General features: G+C 46.6%; 1 protein-coding gene across 1 annotated transcript; it reads right to left on the bottom strand.

Moving 5' to 3' along the window:
• Window positions 1-289: 289 nt before the first annotated feature.
• On the bottom strand, window positions 290-15,700 carry LOC307027954 (protein NLRC3-like; the record flags this gene model as incomplete). Its single annotated transcript, XM_079662648.1, has 5 exons — window positions 15,597-15,700; window positions 14,343-14,447; window positions 2,749-2,816; window positions 795-2,601; window positions 290-482 (listed from the first exon to the last, which is right to left on the bottom strand). The coding sequence occupies exons 2-5, from the start codon at window positions 14,378-14,380 to the stop codon at window positions 290-292; spliced, it is 2,106 nt and encodes a 701-aa protein (XP_079518774.1). The 5' UTR covers window positions 14,381-14,447; window positions 15,597-15,700.
• Window positions 15,701-15,721: the final 21 nt, after the last annotated feature.

Below are 15,721 nucleotides of genomic sequence, written 5' to 3'. Positions count from 1 at the left end.
ATTCAAAACAATTGATAAGCTCAAACTCTCTGCAGCAGTTTTTCTCAGCAACACATTTGACCTCCTTCATCTCCCTCACAGCTCATCAGTACTGACAGCATCCTCACTGACTCATGGAGCACAGTGAGAGTGAAGGCTGAAAGGATGTCTCAGATGAGAGCGGTTGGACTTCAGAGTCACACATTTACTTTCTCTGCTTTTTGTTGTTCTTTAAAATATTCAGCCATTTAGAAAGAAACTATGGAATTAGAAATAATATAAATGATAAATAAATAAAAATCCACATGAACTACAGCCAGTGATCTGACCTGAGAGTCTCCAGTTTACAGTTTGGACTCTTTAGTCCAGAACTCAGCATCTCCACTCCTGAATCCTGCAGCTTGTTGCCATTCAGGTCCAGAAGTCTCAGATGGGAGGGGTCAGACTTCAGAGCGGAGGCCACGACTTCACAGTCAGAGTCTGAGATTCCACAGTTAGGATATCTACAATGACACATATATTACAGCATATGTTATTATAAAACAAGGGGAAACATTACATTTACTTTGCATTATTTTCAACAAAACATCACGAAAAAGATGTTATCTGTGTATCAGCGTTAAAACACATTCTGACCTCTGTTATTGGTGGGATTCTGTAGGTCTTGTAGAAAAACTGAAACATTTCTAATTATTAGAATAATTACATTTTGCTGAAACAGTATTTGAAACAGCAAAAAGTTGTATAGTGTTTATTCAAAAAAACTAAATGTAACATCTACATACGTTTATAAAGTTAATCACATCTGGACTCACACAGCCTTGCTGCAGTTCTTCAAAGCTGGAATCACTCTCTGTCGTCCCTCCTCTGATGTTTCGTACTTCTCGTGGTCCAACTCATCCAGAAACTCCTCTGACTGCTGCAGCATGATGGCCAGAGAAGACACGCAGATCCCAGAGCGCTTCTCGTATCTGTTCTCTGACTTCAGTAAATCTGTGATCTCCTGATGGACTGAGTGGTCCTTCATCTCTGTCAGACAGTGGAAGATGTTGATGCTCCGGTCAGGAGACATTTCAGGATTTCTTGCCTTCTTCAGGTTGCTGATGGCTCTCTGGATGGTTTCTGGACGCTTGTCTGTGCGACCCAGCAGGCCTCCTAAGAGTCTCTGGTTGGACTCCAGAGAGAGGCCGTGGAGAAAGCGGACAAACAGGTCCAGGTGGCCATTTTTACTTCTGAGGGATTTCTCCATGGCTCCCTCCAGGAAGAAATCCAGGGATGGGTAATCCTGATACCTGTTATACCTGTTGCTATAGTCTCCCTGCAGGAAGTCCTTCAGTACCTTTTTTTTCCTGATGGTGTAACAGTGCAACATGTAGACTGCAGCCAGAAACTCCTGAACGCTCAGATGAACAAAGCAGTAGACTGTTTTCTGGAAGATCACACTCTCTCTTCTGAAGATCTGTGTACAAACTCCTGAGTGCACCAAGGCCTCGGTGAAATCCAGACCACAGCGCTGCAGGTCTTCTTGGTAGAACATGATGTCTCCTTTCTCCAGATGTTCAAACGCCAGCCTCCCCAGCTTCAGAAGAACCTCCCTGTCAGCCTTCGTCAGCTGCTGTGGACTCGTCTCATGTCCCTCGCCATACTTCTGCTTCTTCCTCTTTGTCAGGACCAGCAGGAAGTGTGAGTACATGTCAGTGAGGGTCTTAGGCAGCTGTCCTCTCTGGTCTGTAGTCAACATGTGGTCCAGAACTGCAGCAGTGATCCAGCAGAAGACTGGGATCAGACACATGATGTGGAGGCTCCTGGAGCTCTTGATGTGAGAGATGATTCTGCTGGAGAGGTCTTCATCACTTGATCTCCTCCTGAAGTACTCCTCCTTCTGGGCGTCAGTGAAGCCTCGTACTTCTGTCACCCTGTCCACACACTCAGGAGGGATCTGATTGGACGCTGCAGGTCTGGAAGTTATCCAGACGAGAGCCGAGGGAAGCAGCTTCCCCCTGATGAGGTTTGTCAGCAGCACGTTGACTGAGGACTGCTGAGAGACATCAGACACAACCTCATTGTTTCTGAAGTCCAGAAAAAGTCTGCTTTCATCCAGGCCGTCAAAGATGAGCAGCACTTTGCAGACAGCCAGCTGCTCTGCTGTGAGCTTCTGTAAGGTTGGATGGAAAACATGGAGCAGCCTGAGAAGACTGTACTGCTCACCTTTGATCAGGTTCAGCTCCCTGAAGGAGAGCGGGATCACCAGACTGACATCTTGGTTTCCCAAACCCTCGGCCCAGTCCAGAGTGAACTTCTGCACTGAGAAGGTTTTTCCAACTCCAGCGACTCCGTTGGTCAGGACCGCTCTGATGAGAATCTGTTGGTCAGGTGAGGCTTTAAAGATGTCCTGGCACTTGATTGGAGTTTCATGGAGGGGCTTCTTCTTGGAAGCTGTCTCCAGCTGCCTCACCTCATGTTGGGTATTAACCTCTTCACTCTGGCCTTGTGTGATGTAGAGCTCAGTGAAGATCCTGTTGAGGAGGGTTTCACTTTGATCAGTTCCTTCAGTCACACGTTCACATCTCCTCCTCAGACTGAGCCTGTGTTCATCTAAAACCTCCTGCAGACCACTATCTGCTGAAAGAGAAGGAAACGTGTGAGTAATACAAATAAAACAAATAAATAAAAGGGTTCAGAATGAATGTGTCTTTGCTGTAACAAATAAACCAGGAAGAATCCTGTTTTCAGACGTGAAGACCCCAGCAGACAGATATGTAGACTTACTTCGTACAGTGCTGGTCTGACTGGCTCTCTGCAATCCAGCTCTTGTTCTGGATGTGTTCCTCTTCCCTCTGTTGAGATGAACAAATCCTTTATAGCGCAGGTATATGTACATAATAAAAAACATCTTCCTGTCTGGATTCATAAAATCATTCAAAGTTGGACACAGCAAGCTCATCGCATATAGCAACTCACACGTCATCAAAATTAGGGCTGGGCGATACGGCCTAAAAATAATATTGCAATATTTTGAACTTGTATCGCGATACACAATATAAATTGCGATATTTTGAAATCCTGTTCCATACCCAATACGCCAGTATGAGGATATTGAAGTGTGCCACAAGGCGTCTGGCAGCAGCAATCACTCGGCAGATGGGATCTAATTTAACAGCCGCGTTTATGCACAACTGCAAGGTGTGCCCCGCACAACGAATTCCCTGGACATTACCCCAGCACGGGTTTTGAGATAGCTGTTTAGCGCACAACACCATATTAGCGGCATTGTCGTGTACCACAGCGACCCTCTTTTCTGGCGGAATCCCAAACTCCTCCATCACTTCGCTGAGTCGCTCTGCTATGTTGGCAGCTGTGTGGCTCACCTCCAGCACTTTAGTCTCCAACACGAATGAATGTAATTGCCATTTTTGGGAAATAAAGTGTGCCGTCACAGTCATGTAACCATCCATTTGGTTGGAGGTCCATGTGTCAGTAGTAAAGCTGACTGCTGTGCAGGCTTTAAGTTTCTCCAAAAGTACCTGTTTGGTCGTGTTATATTTGTTTTTAATGGCGTGCATTACGGTGTCACATTTGGGTACAGTGTAACCCGGTTCGATGAACTTCATCATCTCAATCATCATCTCAATCATAATTTCAATCCGGTTTCCGATCAAAACACAGCACAGAAACAGCTCTTCTGAAAATCACAAACAACCTCCTCCTCTCCTCTGACTCCGGCAACCTGAACATCCTCATCCTCCTCGACCTCACCGCAGCATTCGACACCATCAACCACACCATCCTGCTGTCCCTCCTCGAATCATCACTCAACATCACTGACACTGCACTCTCCTGGCTGAAATCCTACCTCACCGACAGACATCAGTTTATCAACATCAACAACTGCACCTCTTCCACTGCTCGTCTGTCCCAAGGCGTCCACCAGGTTTCGGTGCTTGGCCCCCTCCTCTTCATCCTTTACATGCTCCCCCTTGGCAAAATAATTTGTCGCCACAACCTTCAATTTCACTGCTACGCCGATGACATCCAACTGTATATCTCAACAAAAAACATCACCCCCACAACACACTCCACTCTCACCAACTGTCTCTCAGAAATAAAAGCATGGATGCTAACAAACTATCTCCAACTGAACAGTGCCAAATCAGACATCATCATCATCGGCCCCCCATCCAGTATCAAAGACATCCAGAATTTCAACTTCACCATTGACAGCCACACTCTATCTCCCCCCCCTCACATCCGCAACCTCGGAGTCATTTTTGACAGTCAGCTCAAATTCAACCACCACATAAATCACATCACCAGGACCGCCTTTTTCCACCTCAAAAACATTGCCCGTCTCCGCCCATCACTCTCCTCCTCTGCTGCTGAAATCCTGATTCATGCATTCATCACTTCACGACTCGACTACTGCAATAGCAACTCTATGGCATACCGTCCAACCTCCTCAATAAACTCCAACATATCCAGAACTCTGCTGCCCGCCTCCTCACCCACACCCGCTCCCGAGACCACATCACTCCCATCCTTCAGAACCTCCACTGGCTCCCCGTCCGTCAAAGAATCCACTTCAAAGTCCTCCTCATAACTTACAAAGCCCTCAACAACCAGGCCCCCCCCTACCTCACAGACCTGCTGCACCACCACACCCTTTCCCGCTGCCTCCGCTCATCAGAAGCCAACCTCCTATCCATCCCCACCCGCACCAATCACCGGACCTGGGGGGACAGAGCCTTCTCCGTCGCTGCCCCCTCCCTCTGGAACTCACTCCCACAACCCATCAGAGACTGCGCCGACCTCACCACCTTCAAAAAACTCACAAAAACTCACCTCTTCAATCTGGCTTTTCATGTGTGATTGTTTTTGTATTATTTGACTTTAACTTTAACTATATATTTATTTGTTGTTCCTTTCTTCTCTTTTCTTTTTTTCTTCACTATTATCTGTAAAGCGTCTTTGAGCACCTGTAAAAGCGCTAACAGATTAAATCTATTATTATTATTATTATTATCTGTTTGAACCCTTCCCCCTCGACAATGTTTACAGGTCTCATGTCCAATGCCACAAAATCTGCAATTTTGTCGGTGATGTCTCTCTTGCTTTTCTCGGAAAGAGGGGGCTTCAAAACGAGTGTTGTCTGTGAGAGTTTCAATGGCGGCTGCGAAGATGAAGTTGAGGTAGATGTGGTGGCCCTATCAACGTATAGTGGATGAGCCTATTGAGAGAAATGCACATTAATTTAAGTTTACACTAAGCCTAATAGCCCATAATATGACAATACATTTTATCTAACAGGCTTTTTATTAAGGCTAGAGCCGCAGAGCGTCCATCTTTTAATGGCTTGAACGGTACTTACATGTTTCAGGTGATAAGTCATGTTTGTAGTTGATGAATGATAGGAGAATATTTGCTTGCAAAGTTTGCATATCACCTTCTTCGGGTTGTCTGTTACTTTTTCGAAATGCTCCCAAGCTCTTGATTTTACGCCTGACATGGTTAAAACGATCAGCTTATCTGACGTGAAAACAAGTGACTCACTGTCACCTCCTGTTTCCCGTTTTTTTTTTTTTTTTTTTTTCTCAATCTTTTTTTTTTTTTTTTTTCAGCGACCAACGACCAATTAAATCTTGACCGACCAAAGACTCTTTGGCCGACTAACCTTTGGTCGACTAATCTGGGGGCAGCCCTACTGGATTCCTAACATAATTCAAAGTTGGACACAGCAAGTTCATCGTATATAGCAACTCACACGTCATCAAAATTAGGGCTGGGCGATACGGCCTAAAAATAATATTTCAATATTTTTAACTTGTATCGCGATACACAATATAAATTGCGATATTTTGAAATCCTGTTCCATACCCAATACGCCAGTATGAGGATTGTTGAATTAAGACATTAAGGGCTATTCATGATCATTTGCATCTCGTCTTCATCAATTGTACATCGTGGATCACGTTGGAACTTTCAAAACACCAAACACAGTAGCCACACAAATACTCGCTCAGTCTGGTCCACAAAACCCTGCTCCTCCTCGGGAATAATGCTGAACCAGACGGGCTCTGAGGTAAAGACGGGTGAGGGTCTTTGCGGACGCAAAGGACAGCCATGGACTCTAAAGGACAGCCCGCTAGGGGAAGCAGTGAGGTCGGTTGTTTGTACCATACAGAGTCTATGGTTCATACACATATATTAACAACACTGATTTAATATAATAATAATAATAAATGGGATTTATATAGCGCTTTTCTAGACCCAAAGACGCTTTACATTATGAGTCAGGTCGACAAACAAAACAAGAACAAAAACACAAACAAAAACAAAAACAAAACAAAAACAGAAAAGCAGTCAGGAGGATGTTGGTTCAGAGGGGGGAGGGGCGGGTTTAAGGATAAGCAGAGTTGAAGAGGTGGGTTTTGAGACGGGACTGGAACAGGGTGAGGCAATCAGACTCACGGAGGTCTTGGGGGAGGGAGTTCCAGAGCTTCGGGGCTGCCACAGAGAAGGCTCTGTCCCCGAAGCTCCGGAGTTTGGCCTTGGGGATTGAGAGCAAACCGGCTGAGGTGGATCTGAGGGACTGGGGTGGTTGGTAGAGGATGAGGAGGTCAGTGAGGTAGGGGGGGGCCAGATGGTGGAGGGCTTTATAGGTGAGGACCAGGAGTTTGTAGTGAATGCGGTGTGAGACGGGAAGCCAGTGGAGTTCTTTGAGGACCGGGGTGATATGATGCCATGATTTGGTGTGGGTGAGGAGTCTGGCGGCTGCGTTCTGGACACGCTGGAGTCTACTGAGGGATGTTGTGCTGATGCCGAAGAGGAGTGAGTTGCAATAGTCAAGGCGGGAGGAGATGAAGGCGTGAATGAGTCGCTCAGCTGCGGGGCGGGTGAGAGAGGGACGGAGTTTGGCGATATTGCGGAGGTGGAAAAAGGAGGTTTTTACAACTTGGCTGATGTGGGGGTCGAGGGAGAGGGTGGGGTCGAATATCACGCCAAGGTTGCGTGCGTGGGTGGAGGGGGATACAGGGGTGCCATCGATGGTGAGTGTCAGGTTGGGGGTTTTGCTGAGGGTTCATTTGGAGCCGATGAGGAGGAGTTCAGTTTTATTGCTGTTGAGTTTGAGGAAGTTGTGTTGCATCCAGGATTTTATTGCAGTCAGACAGGATTCGATGTGTGTGAGAGGGGGGTTGTGGGGGGATTTGGTGCTGAGGTAGATCTGTGTGTCGACAGCATAGCAGTGAAAGTCCAGGTTGTGATGGCGGAGAATCTGACCAAGGGGGAGGATGTAGATGATGAAGAGGAGGGGGCCGAGTACTGAACCTTGGGGAACACCTTGGGTGACTGAAGCTGTGGTAGAGGAGTGATTGTTGAGGGAGATGAAGTGGGATCTGTCGGAGAGGTAGGACTGGAGCCATCTGAGTGCAGTACCTTCGATACCGATATCCCGGAGTCGGGTAAGCAGGATGGTGTGGCTCACGGTATCGAAGGCTGCACTCAGTTCAAGGAGGATGAGGATGTTGAGGGAACCGGTGTCAGCAGAGGTGAGGAGGGAATTGAGGACTTTGATGAGTGCCGTTTCTGTGCTGTGGTGAGGACGAAAACCAGACTGAAGGGGTTCAAAAAGGTCATTTCTTTGGAGATGGCGGTGGAGTTGTTTGGAGATGATGCGTTCTATTGTTTTAGAGAGAAAGGGGAGGTTGGAGATGGGGCGGTAATTACTGAGGGAGGATGGATCCAGACCGGGTTTCTTGAGGATGGGAGTGACAGCAGCAGTTTTGAAGGCAGAGGGAACGGTTCCTTGGGACAGGGAGGAGTTGAAAAGGTTGACAAGGTAGGGGCAGAGGACGGGGAGGCAGGACTTCAGAAGAGGGGTGGGTAGAGGGTCAAGCAAGCAGGTTGTGGGTTTGGAGGAGCTGATCAGTTGGAGTATTTCAGGGGGGGTAACCAGAGTGAACTGGGAGAGAATGCCGTGGGGAGGAGGGCTCGGGAGGTCAAGGGAGATGGAGGGAGGAATTGTGGCGGTGGATGTTGGGGGAGATGTTTGTGTGTCAGATGCAGCGGATAGGGAGTGATTAATGGCAGTGATTTTGTCAGAGAAAAACTGGAGGAATGAACTGCATAGAGTGGAAGTGGAGGAAGAGAGGGTGTCAGCACGGGGTTTGAGGAGCTTGGTGTCGGTGGAGAAGAGGGTCCTGGGGTTACGGGAGGGGTCGATGAAGATGGTGGAGAGGTAAGCAGATTTTGCGGCATTGAGGGCGTCTCTGTAGGGAGTGAGATGGAGTTTGTAGGAATCATGGTGAACTGTGAGGGATGATTTCATGGTTAGGCGTTCAAGCTGGCGGCCGGTTTGCTTCAGTTTACGGAGTGCAGGGGTGAACCAGGGTGAGGAGGTTTTAAAAGTGACACTTTTCCTTTTGAGGGGGGCCAGGCTGTTGAGGGAGGCGAGTAGGGTTGAATTAAGGTGGTTGAGTTGATCATCGGGTGAGCTGAGGTTCGAGTCCAGGGGGAGAGTAGAGGATAGCAGGTCGGAGAGGTGCTGGGGATCAACAGAGCGTAAATTACGGAAAGTGATGTTCCTGGATGGGGGGAGCGGCGGACGGGGGAGGCGGTGGTGAACTGTATGAGTTTGTGGTCAGAGAGGGGAAAGGGGCAGGGGTGGAGGTCGAGTACTGTGAGGTTGGTGGAGCAGACAAGGTCAAGGATGTGTCCTTTATCGTGGGTGGGGAAGGTGACATGTTGTGTAAATGAGAAATTGTCCAGAAGGGAGGAAAATTCAGAAGCGTGTTTGCAGGTGGTGGAGTCCATGTGGATGTTAAGGTCGCCGAGGAGTAACAGACGTGGGGAGAGGGATGAAGCAATGGTTAGGAGTTCAGTGAGATCAGAGAGGAAGGAAGGGTATGGTTTAGGGGGGCGGTAAATGAGGATAACTGTCAGTGAGGGAGGGGTTTTGAAGGCGAGAAATTCGAAGGATGGTACTGAGGGGAGGGTGAGTTCTGTAGTCCGGATGTTCTGGTTGTAGATGACAGCCAGCCCACCACCACGGCGTGAGGGGCGGGGTTTAGTGATGTAATTAAAACCAGGGGGGGATGTTTGATTAAGCGAGAAGAAGTCATTGGGTTGTTGCCAGGTTTCAGTGAGCAGAAGGAAGTCGATGGATTTGTCCAGGATGAGTTTGTGAAGGATGTGGGCTTTATTGTTGAGTGACCGTATATTTAGAAGGGCAAAATTGGTCAAGCGGGGGGTTGGAGGGGTGGTGGCAGGCTGGAGAGGTATGAGGTTGTCTAGCTTAGCAGCGCAGGGGTGGGCATGAGAGGGGGGGCAGTGGAGCAGAGGAGGGGGGCTTGATGGTGGGGAGAAATGGCTTGTTATATGTGTTGGGAGGCGGAGGGGAGTGGGATCCGCTCCAGGTATTCCGTGCAGCTGGGAGTGTAGGTGAGCGGGGGAGAGTGTAAGAGAAGCAGTAGGAGTTGCGTTCTGATGACGCGTCATGTGTGCAACAGTGCGTTGCGTGGAGCAGATGGATGCAATGGATTGTCCGTGCTGAAGGTAAACAAAACTGCGGCGGGTGCTTCGGTGAATGTAGCGGGGTCGACGAAGGAGTCCAAGATGTCTGATGACTGAGATGGAAGACGGAGTGGAGGAGTTGGTCAATGACAGCAGCTGTGAGATGGAGTATTTCAGCATGATGACAGGCGGAATGGCTGGGAGCAGTGTGATGGCAGAGATAGCAGCTAGCGGGCTAGGTTCACAGAGGTGGAGGATTTTTGTGGAGACGAGGAAGATCCACGACATGGCAGGAGGATGTGAGCAGCGGGACGGGACAGATCTACCCCAGAGATGAAGGCAGGAGGCAGAGAGAGTCCACGGTTGTTGCGTGGGACGGAGACAGACAGTAGGCGATGTAGCAGATAGCAATAACCACCCGGCACGTTGATGGCTACGTGAGGGCAGCCGGCTACAGCCAGCAACGGAGGCAGAAGTCCAAAATAAGTAAAAAATGAAAAAACAATGTGCATTGCATTAAAGATGTGTAAATGCAGGGCAGTGGTCCAATTCGAAAGATTGAAGAACGAATGGTAGTTGAGGGTGATAGAGGGTGACAGAGGCGGAGAAGCGGCGAACAGTCAACGCCAGCGTCCTCTCCAGCAGCGGGAAAAAAGGTACTGTAATATGAGGTACTGTAAAGCTCTGGCTACTGATGTTTTCCTTTACTGATTCAACGTCAGCACGTCAGCACGTCAGCACGTCAGTACGTCAGTGACGACAGAAGCAGAATCTCAACGCTGACAGGTTTGTGCAACAGAGCGTCACACAAATCTCTCCATCAAGTTGACATTTTCAAGTTGCGGCTATACGCGGGTAAAGGGCCGGCTCGTGGCATAGCAGTATAGGTGAATCCACCCAAATAGGGTGGGAAAAAAAAAGAATTTCAAAGTAAGTTTAAGTTTCTAAATGTTTTCTCCATCCTCGGCTCTGTGTGCGTGTTGCACAGCGGATTTTGTGTGAGCGAGCGAGACAGAGAGAGGGCACTGGTTACAGGGATTGTTGTCATCATCCATCGACCGGATATCCAGGGGTGCACATAACTTTTTTAGTGAGTTACTCAGATGAGTACCAGGAGACAGCGTTTGGTACTCACCCCACACGTAGCGTGGTTTTAATAAGTGCAGTCTTCCTCACTATCCTCCTCAGTGTCTCCTTCACTGTCCTCTAGTTCCTCTTCTTGCATGGTATATGATGAAGATGCTGCAGATGCACCTCCCTGTCCCGGTTTAAGCCTCCGATTTGCATTCTCCAAAACTTGTTGGCAAAACTGTGAAGTCCTTGCATTTCCTGAGGCCAAGATGAAGGATCAAATACTAAGAAATGAGCACATGACTTGAAGTCAGCAGAGGCAGACACCCTATCCGTTTTTAAGAGTGCGCTTAAGACCTTCCTTTTTGATAAAGCTTATAGTTAGGGCTGATTAGATTCAGCCCCTAGTTTTGCTGATATAGGCTTAGTTTGTGGGGGGACATCTTACTTCTTCCTTCTCTCTGTCTATACCTGTGTACTCTCATGTTCCGATTAACCCAGCTTCCCCAAATTTCTTTCTTTTTGGTGTCTATACACGCCGGGATCTGGAGTCATGGATGATCCTGCGGTCCTGTGTCATGGATCGCGAGCCCTGGATCTTGAGTCGTGGCTGTGGTCCTGGATCATAAGTCCTGGATGGATATCCTCGTGGATTCATCTTCCTATTATACACACATGCATTTCCAAACATTTGGTCTACCTATGTTGCAAATGTATTATCTCTTCGATTTACACACGGTATCTATTGCACGTCTGTCCGTCCTGGGAGAGGGATCCCTCCTCTGTTGCTCTCCCTGAGGTTTCTCCCATGTTCCCCTTTAAACTGTGGGGTTTCTCTGGAAGTTTTTCCTTGTACGATGTGAGGGTCTAAGGACAGAGGGTGTCGTATTGTCATACTGATACTCTGTACAAACTGTGAAGTCCACTGAGACAAATGTAACATTTGTGATATTGGGCTATAAATAAACATTGGTTGATTGATTGATTGATTGATTGATTGATTGATTGATTGATTGATTGAAGTCATATCTGATTTCAGATGTGGGAAGTAACTAAGTACACTTATTCAAATACTGTACTTAGGTACAATTTTGAGATACTTGTACTTTACTTGAGTATTTCTATTTTATGCTACTTTGTACTTCTATCATTGATACCTCACTCCCTTCACTACCATAGCGAACACTGCTGAGAGGATCATTGATGCCTCACTCCCATCACTCCTGGACATCTACAACACCCGCCTCACCCGCAAAGCACTCAACATTCCTGGTGACCCCACCCATCCCTCCACCTGCCTCTTTCCCCTCCTCCCTTCAGGGAGCAGGCTCCGCAGCCTGAGGTCGAGCAGCACCCGACTAAAACACGTTTCTTCCCACCAGGCTGTCGGGAGGCTGAACTCTTCCCTCCCTCCCCTCTCCCCCCTCTCCCCCTGCCCCCACTGGACTATAACTCCCACACACACAGACACTCAAATCCAGCACCAGACACTTTTTCTTTCACACTGCTTTGGACAATTTTGCACTAATGTACATTTCCCAAAGATATTGAAGTGACTGTTATTTTGTATATATTGATTGTTGGGTTTCTATTCAGGTCTTAATGTGTGCATATGTATAAATGTGTCTCTTGATTGTGTATATATATTGTAGCGACCCTGTATAGGGTGCTGAGTGTGTCACTCAAGCATCCCCGTCTCTCTGCGAATCACAGAGCTGCACAGTGATGCTGGTCTGGGTGCGGGCCTGTGGTTGGGGGAGCAGACGGGGGAGGGCGGGGACGTTGTGACGTTGACCCTATATATGGGTGTGAGTTGGGGTGTAGAGTGTGTGTTAGAGCCACAATGAAGTCAGGGTTATTATTTCGATTCATAATTTGATAAATGATTTAGTGATGGAGGGGGGATTTGTGTTGCCGTGGTGATGTTTTGATGAAGTGATTGTTTATTTTATATCGTAAATATGATCTGTTTCCGTGTACCTTCCGGTGTGTATTTAAGTGAGGTAATTGAGGACAGCCGGGGTGCTCGGAGACCTGATGAGACGGGGAGCGGAACAGTTTTTCGACCGCAAATTGCCGACAGAAATTAGTGTTGCAAATTGGACTGCAAACAAAGTATAGTTTAGTTTATATAGGAAAGCATACCGCCAAAATATTGTTTAAAGATTTGTTATTTTGAGACTATTTAAGTCAATACTTTTTTGTTAATACATTTAAAAAAATTGACTGAAAACCTTCGGCTGCTTATTGTTTTGGATTGCGTGTCGTCAACCCCGCTCTATAGTGGCAAGAGGAAACCCTTGATGCCATTACAGTGTGTGTGAGGATAGACCTGCAACCTAACATGTAACCTGTGTCCCTTTGCGAACAAAGGAGTGAATAAACCCCAATAACTCAAAGCCTGTTTCCGACTCCCTTTGTAGAACGTTACAATATATATACATATTTGCATATATATTTTTTCATATACATTTGTTTTTATATATATATATACAAGTTTTTATTTATATACAGGATCATGGGCGCGGGAAAGGGGGTTCTGAGGGCGCTGCAGCACCCCCTAGCGGCAGGCAGGGGGTGCGGAGCTCCCCTGTCTGAATTATTATTTGACGGTTATTGCTGCTCCCGCTGTGCATAATCTGTGTAATATGTAGCCAATAAATTCCACATTGTTGGTAAAATAATATTTTGGCCTGCCCCAAATGTTTTTTCTGTAGCCCCGGACAATTCTACCTCAATAATATAATACATTAACCGTGCTTTCCGTGAACCTCATCAAGACACTAGAAAGGACGGCAGGACTGTAATTTCCCGTGTTCAGTGAATGCAACAGAGGCAAGACACCAGACCAATCAGAGAGTTGGATGGAAATAAAAGTGTGCTTGTGTCATTCAAGCTCGCGGCTCTGTGTGTGTGCGGAAATAGCGCATTTAGTGTGTGTGAGAGAGGGGGAGAGAGAGAGGGACCGGTGCCAGCAGCAGGGACCGTGTTGTTAGCATCTGGTTAGCTAGCTGCACTAACGGACATACGGAGCTGTTTGTTCCACAACAAGCTGGAGGAGAGCTGTCCTCTCAGACTGAGAGGCTCAGGTGAGCTAAAGGACTCTCTGAGTGTTTAGATAACTTTAGTCTAAGTTATCTCAGTGGGTCTCAAACGGTTTGGTCAAAAATTATTCAAAAGATTATTTCCGCGGCACACCTTCATATGATCATTATAGTTATAAAAAAAATAAGAGAATAAAGGAAAAACAATTATGAAATACTATATGGCAGTAAAACAAGAATACAGTTTGAAAGGGGAGTGATTTGTAAAATATCCATAAAGAAAAAGAACATCTATTTACAGTTGTGTTTCATCTGGGTGTTGAGAGAGGTATCCATAGATCTCTTAATGTTGCTCTCAAAGTGCATCAGATTGATGCTTTTAACTTCAATATTTAAAAAAAATCTTCCCGGGGGAGCATCCCCCCGGACCCCCCTAGAGGAGGTGAGGTCCGCTCCCCACTCGTAAAGTGGGGAGCGGCCTATATGCCGTGAGCTGATTATCGAGCCTTCATTGTAACAGTCGCGGGTTTACTGTGTGTTTGCGTGTGGGGAGTTTTTTTGTGCGTGCTCTGCCCGTAATAGTGTTCACTGGAGTCCAGCACCTCAGCACCCCCACTCAAAATACCTTCCCGCGCCTCTGTACAGGATTGTGGGAAACGGTATTTCGATCTCTCTGTACACACAAACTGAAAGATTGACAATAAAGTTGAGTTTGAGTTCACAGGAGAAACACACTCTTACTTTGTTTCTGAGGGTCCAGGTTGATCCCTGAAGTCCATAAATCTGCCTTTAGACCGGTCACTCTTCAGAGACAGACAGCTGGGGACTGGAGACTCTGCTCTCTGTCTGCAGAAACAGAAAATGTTTTACACAGATCTTTGGATTTTGAAAAGAGCTGCTGAACCTGATTAAATATGTTAGGACTTGCTCTGAACTTTATGTTTTTGAGTCATGCTTGTAGGTTTCAGTCTTTACAATTCATTTGTGAGGATCAATAGTTTGACATGTTTGTATTTTATTCACTTAACTTAACACAAAGTGCTAGATTCCGAGTGTCAGAATGATTTCACTAAAGTAGTTTATTTTCTGTCGCTGATGAAGCCAAGGAACGAAGGAAGAGGATCTTCTTTTCTTTTCTCTACTGCGTTTCTTTAGTGTACTCTTCTGTCCTTTACTGTGTTTCTTTAGTGTACTTTTCTCCCTGAGTGTTTAGATAGTTATCATCAGTCTCAGTGATCTCAAACGTATTGGACACCAAGTTCTTACTCTTGTTATTTTCCATCTGAAAAAAATCTATTCAAAAAGATGTTTCTGACCCACGCCACGAGGGTTTAACTTTCTTCTTCTTTCTTTCTGTACTGCGCTCATGTAGTCACGAAATAACAGTTTAGATGATCAGATAACATAAACACTGAATCCTCTACAGGTCAGTTCACAGGAGAAACAGACTCTTACTTTGTTTCTGAGGGTCCAGGTTGATCCCTGAAGTTCAGAGGTCTGCCTTTAGACCAGTCACTCTTCAGAGACAGGCAGCTGGGGACTGGAGACTCTGCTCTCTGTCTGCAGAAACAGAAAATGTTTTACACACATCATTGGATTTTGAAAAGAGCAGCTGAACCTGATTAAAGATTTTCGGACTTGCTCTGAACTTTCTGTTTTTGAGTCATGCTTTTAGGTTTCAGTCTTTACAATTCCTTTGTGAGGATCAATAGTTTGACATGTTTGTATTTTATTCACTTAACTTAACACAAAGTGCTAGATTCCGAGTGTCAGAATGATTTCACTAAAGTAGTTTATTTTCTGTCGCTGATGAAGCCAAGGAACGAAGGAAGAGGATCTTTTTTTCATTTCTCTACTGCATTTCTTTAGTGTACTCTTCGTCTACTGTACTGTGTTTCTTTAGTGTACTCCCTTCACTGTTGTGCCAGGCTCAAACCACCATGCAAAACATATCAAGTGAGTTCAGGTCAGTTTGAAGGAGAAACAGACTCTTACTTCCGGTCTGAGGGCTGTGGTAGATTACTGAATGCTGGAGGTAAGTCAATAGACCCGTCACTCTTCAGAGAGCTGGAGACGGAAGATGTGTCCTCCTCCTCCTCCTCCTCCTCCTCCTCCTCCTC

The sequence above is a fragment of the Notothenia rossii genome, assembly GCF_949606895.1.
Source record: "Notothenia rossii genome assembly, chromosome: 2".
NCBI lineage: Eukaryota > Metazoa > Chordata > Actinopteri > Perciformes > Nototheniidae > Notothenia > Notothenia rossii.
Note: the sequence above shows the minus strand (reverse complement) of the source record. Positions and strands in the feature narration are given on the sequence as shown.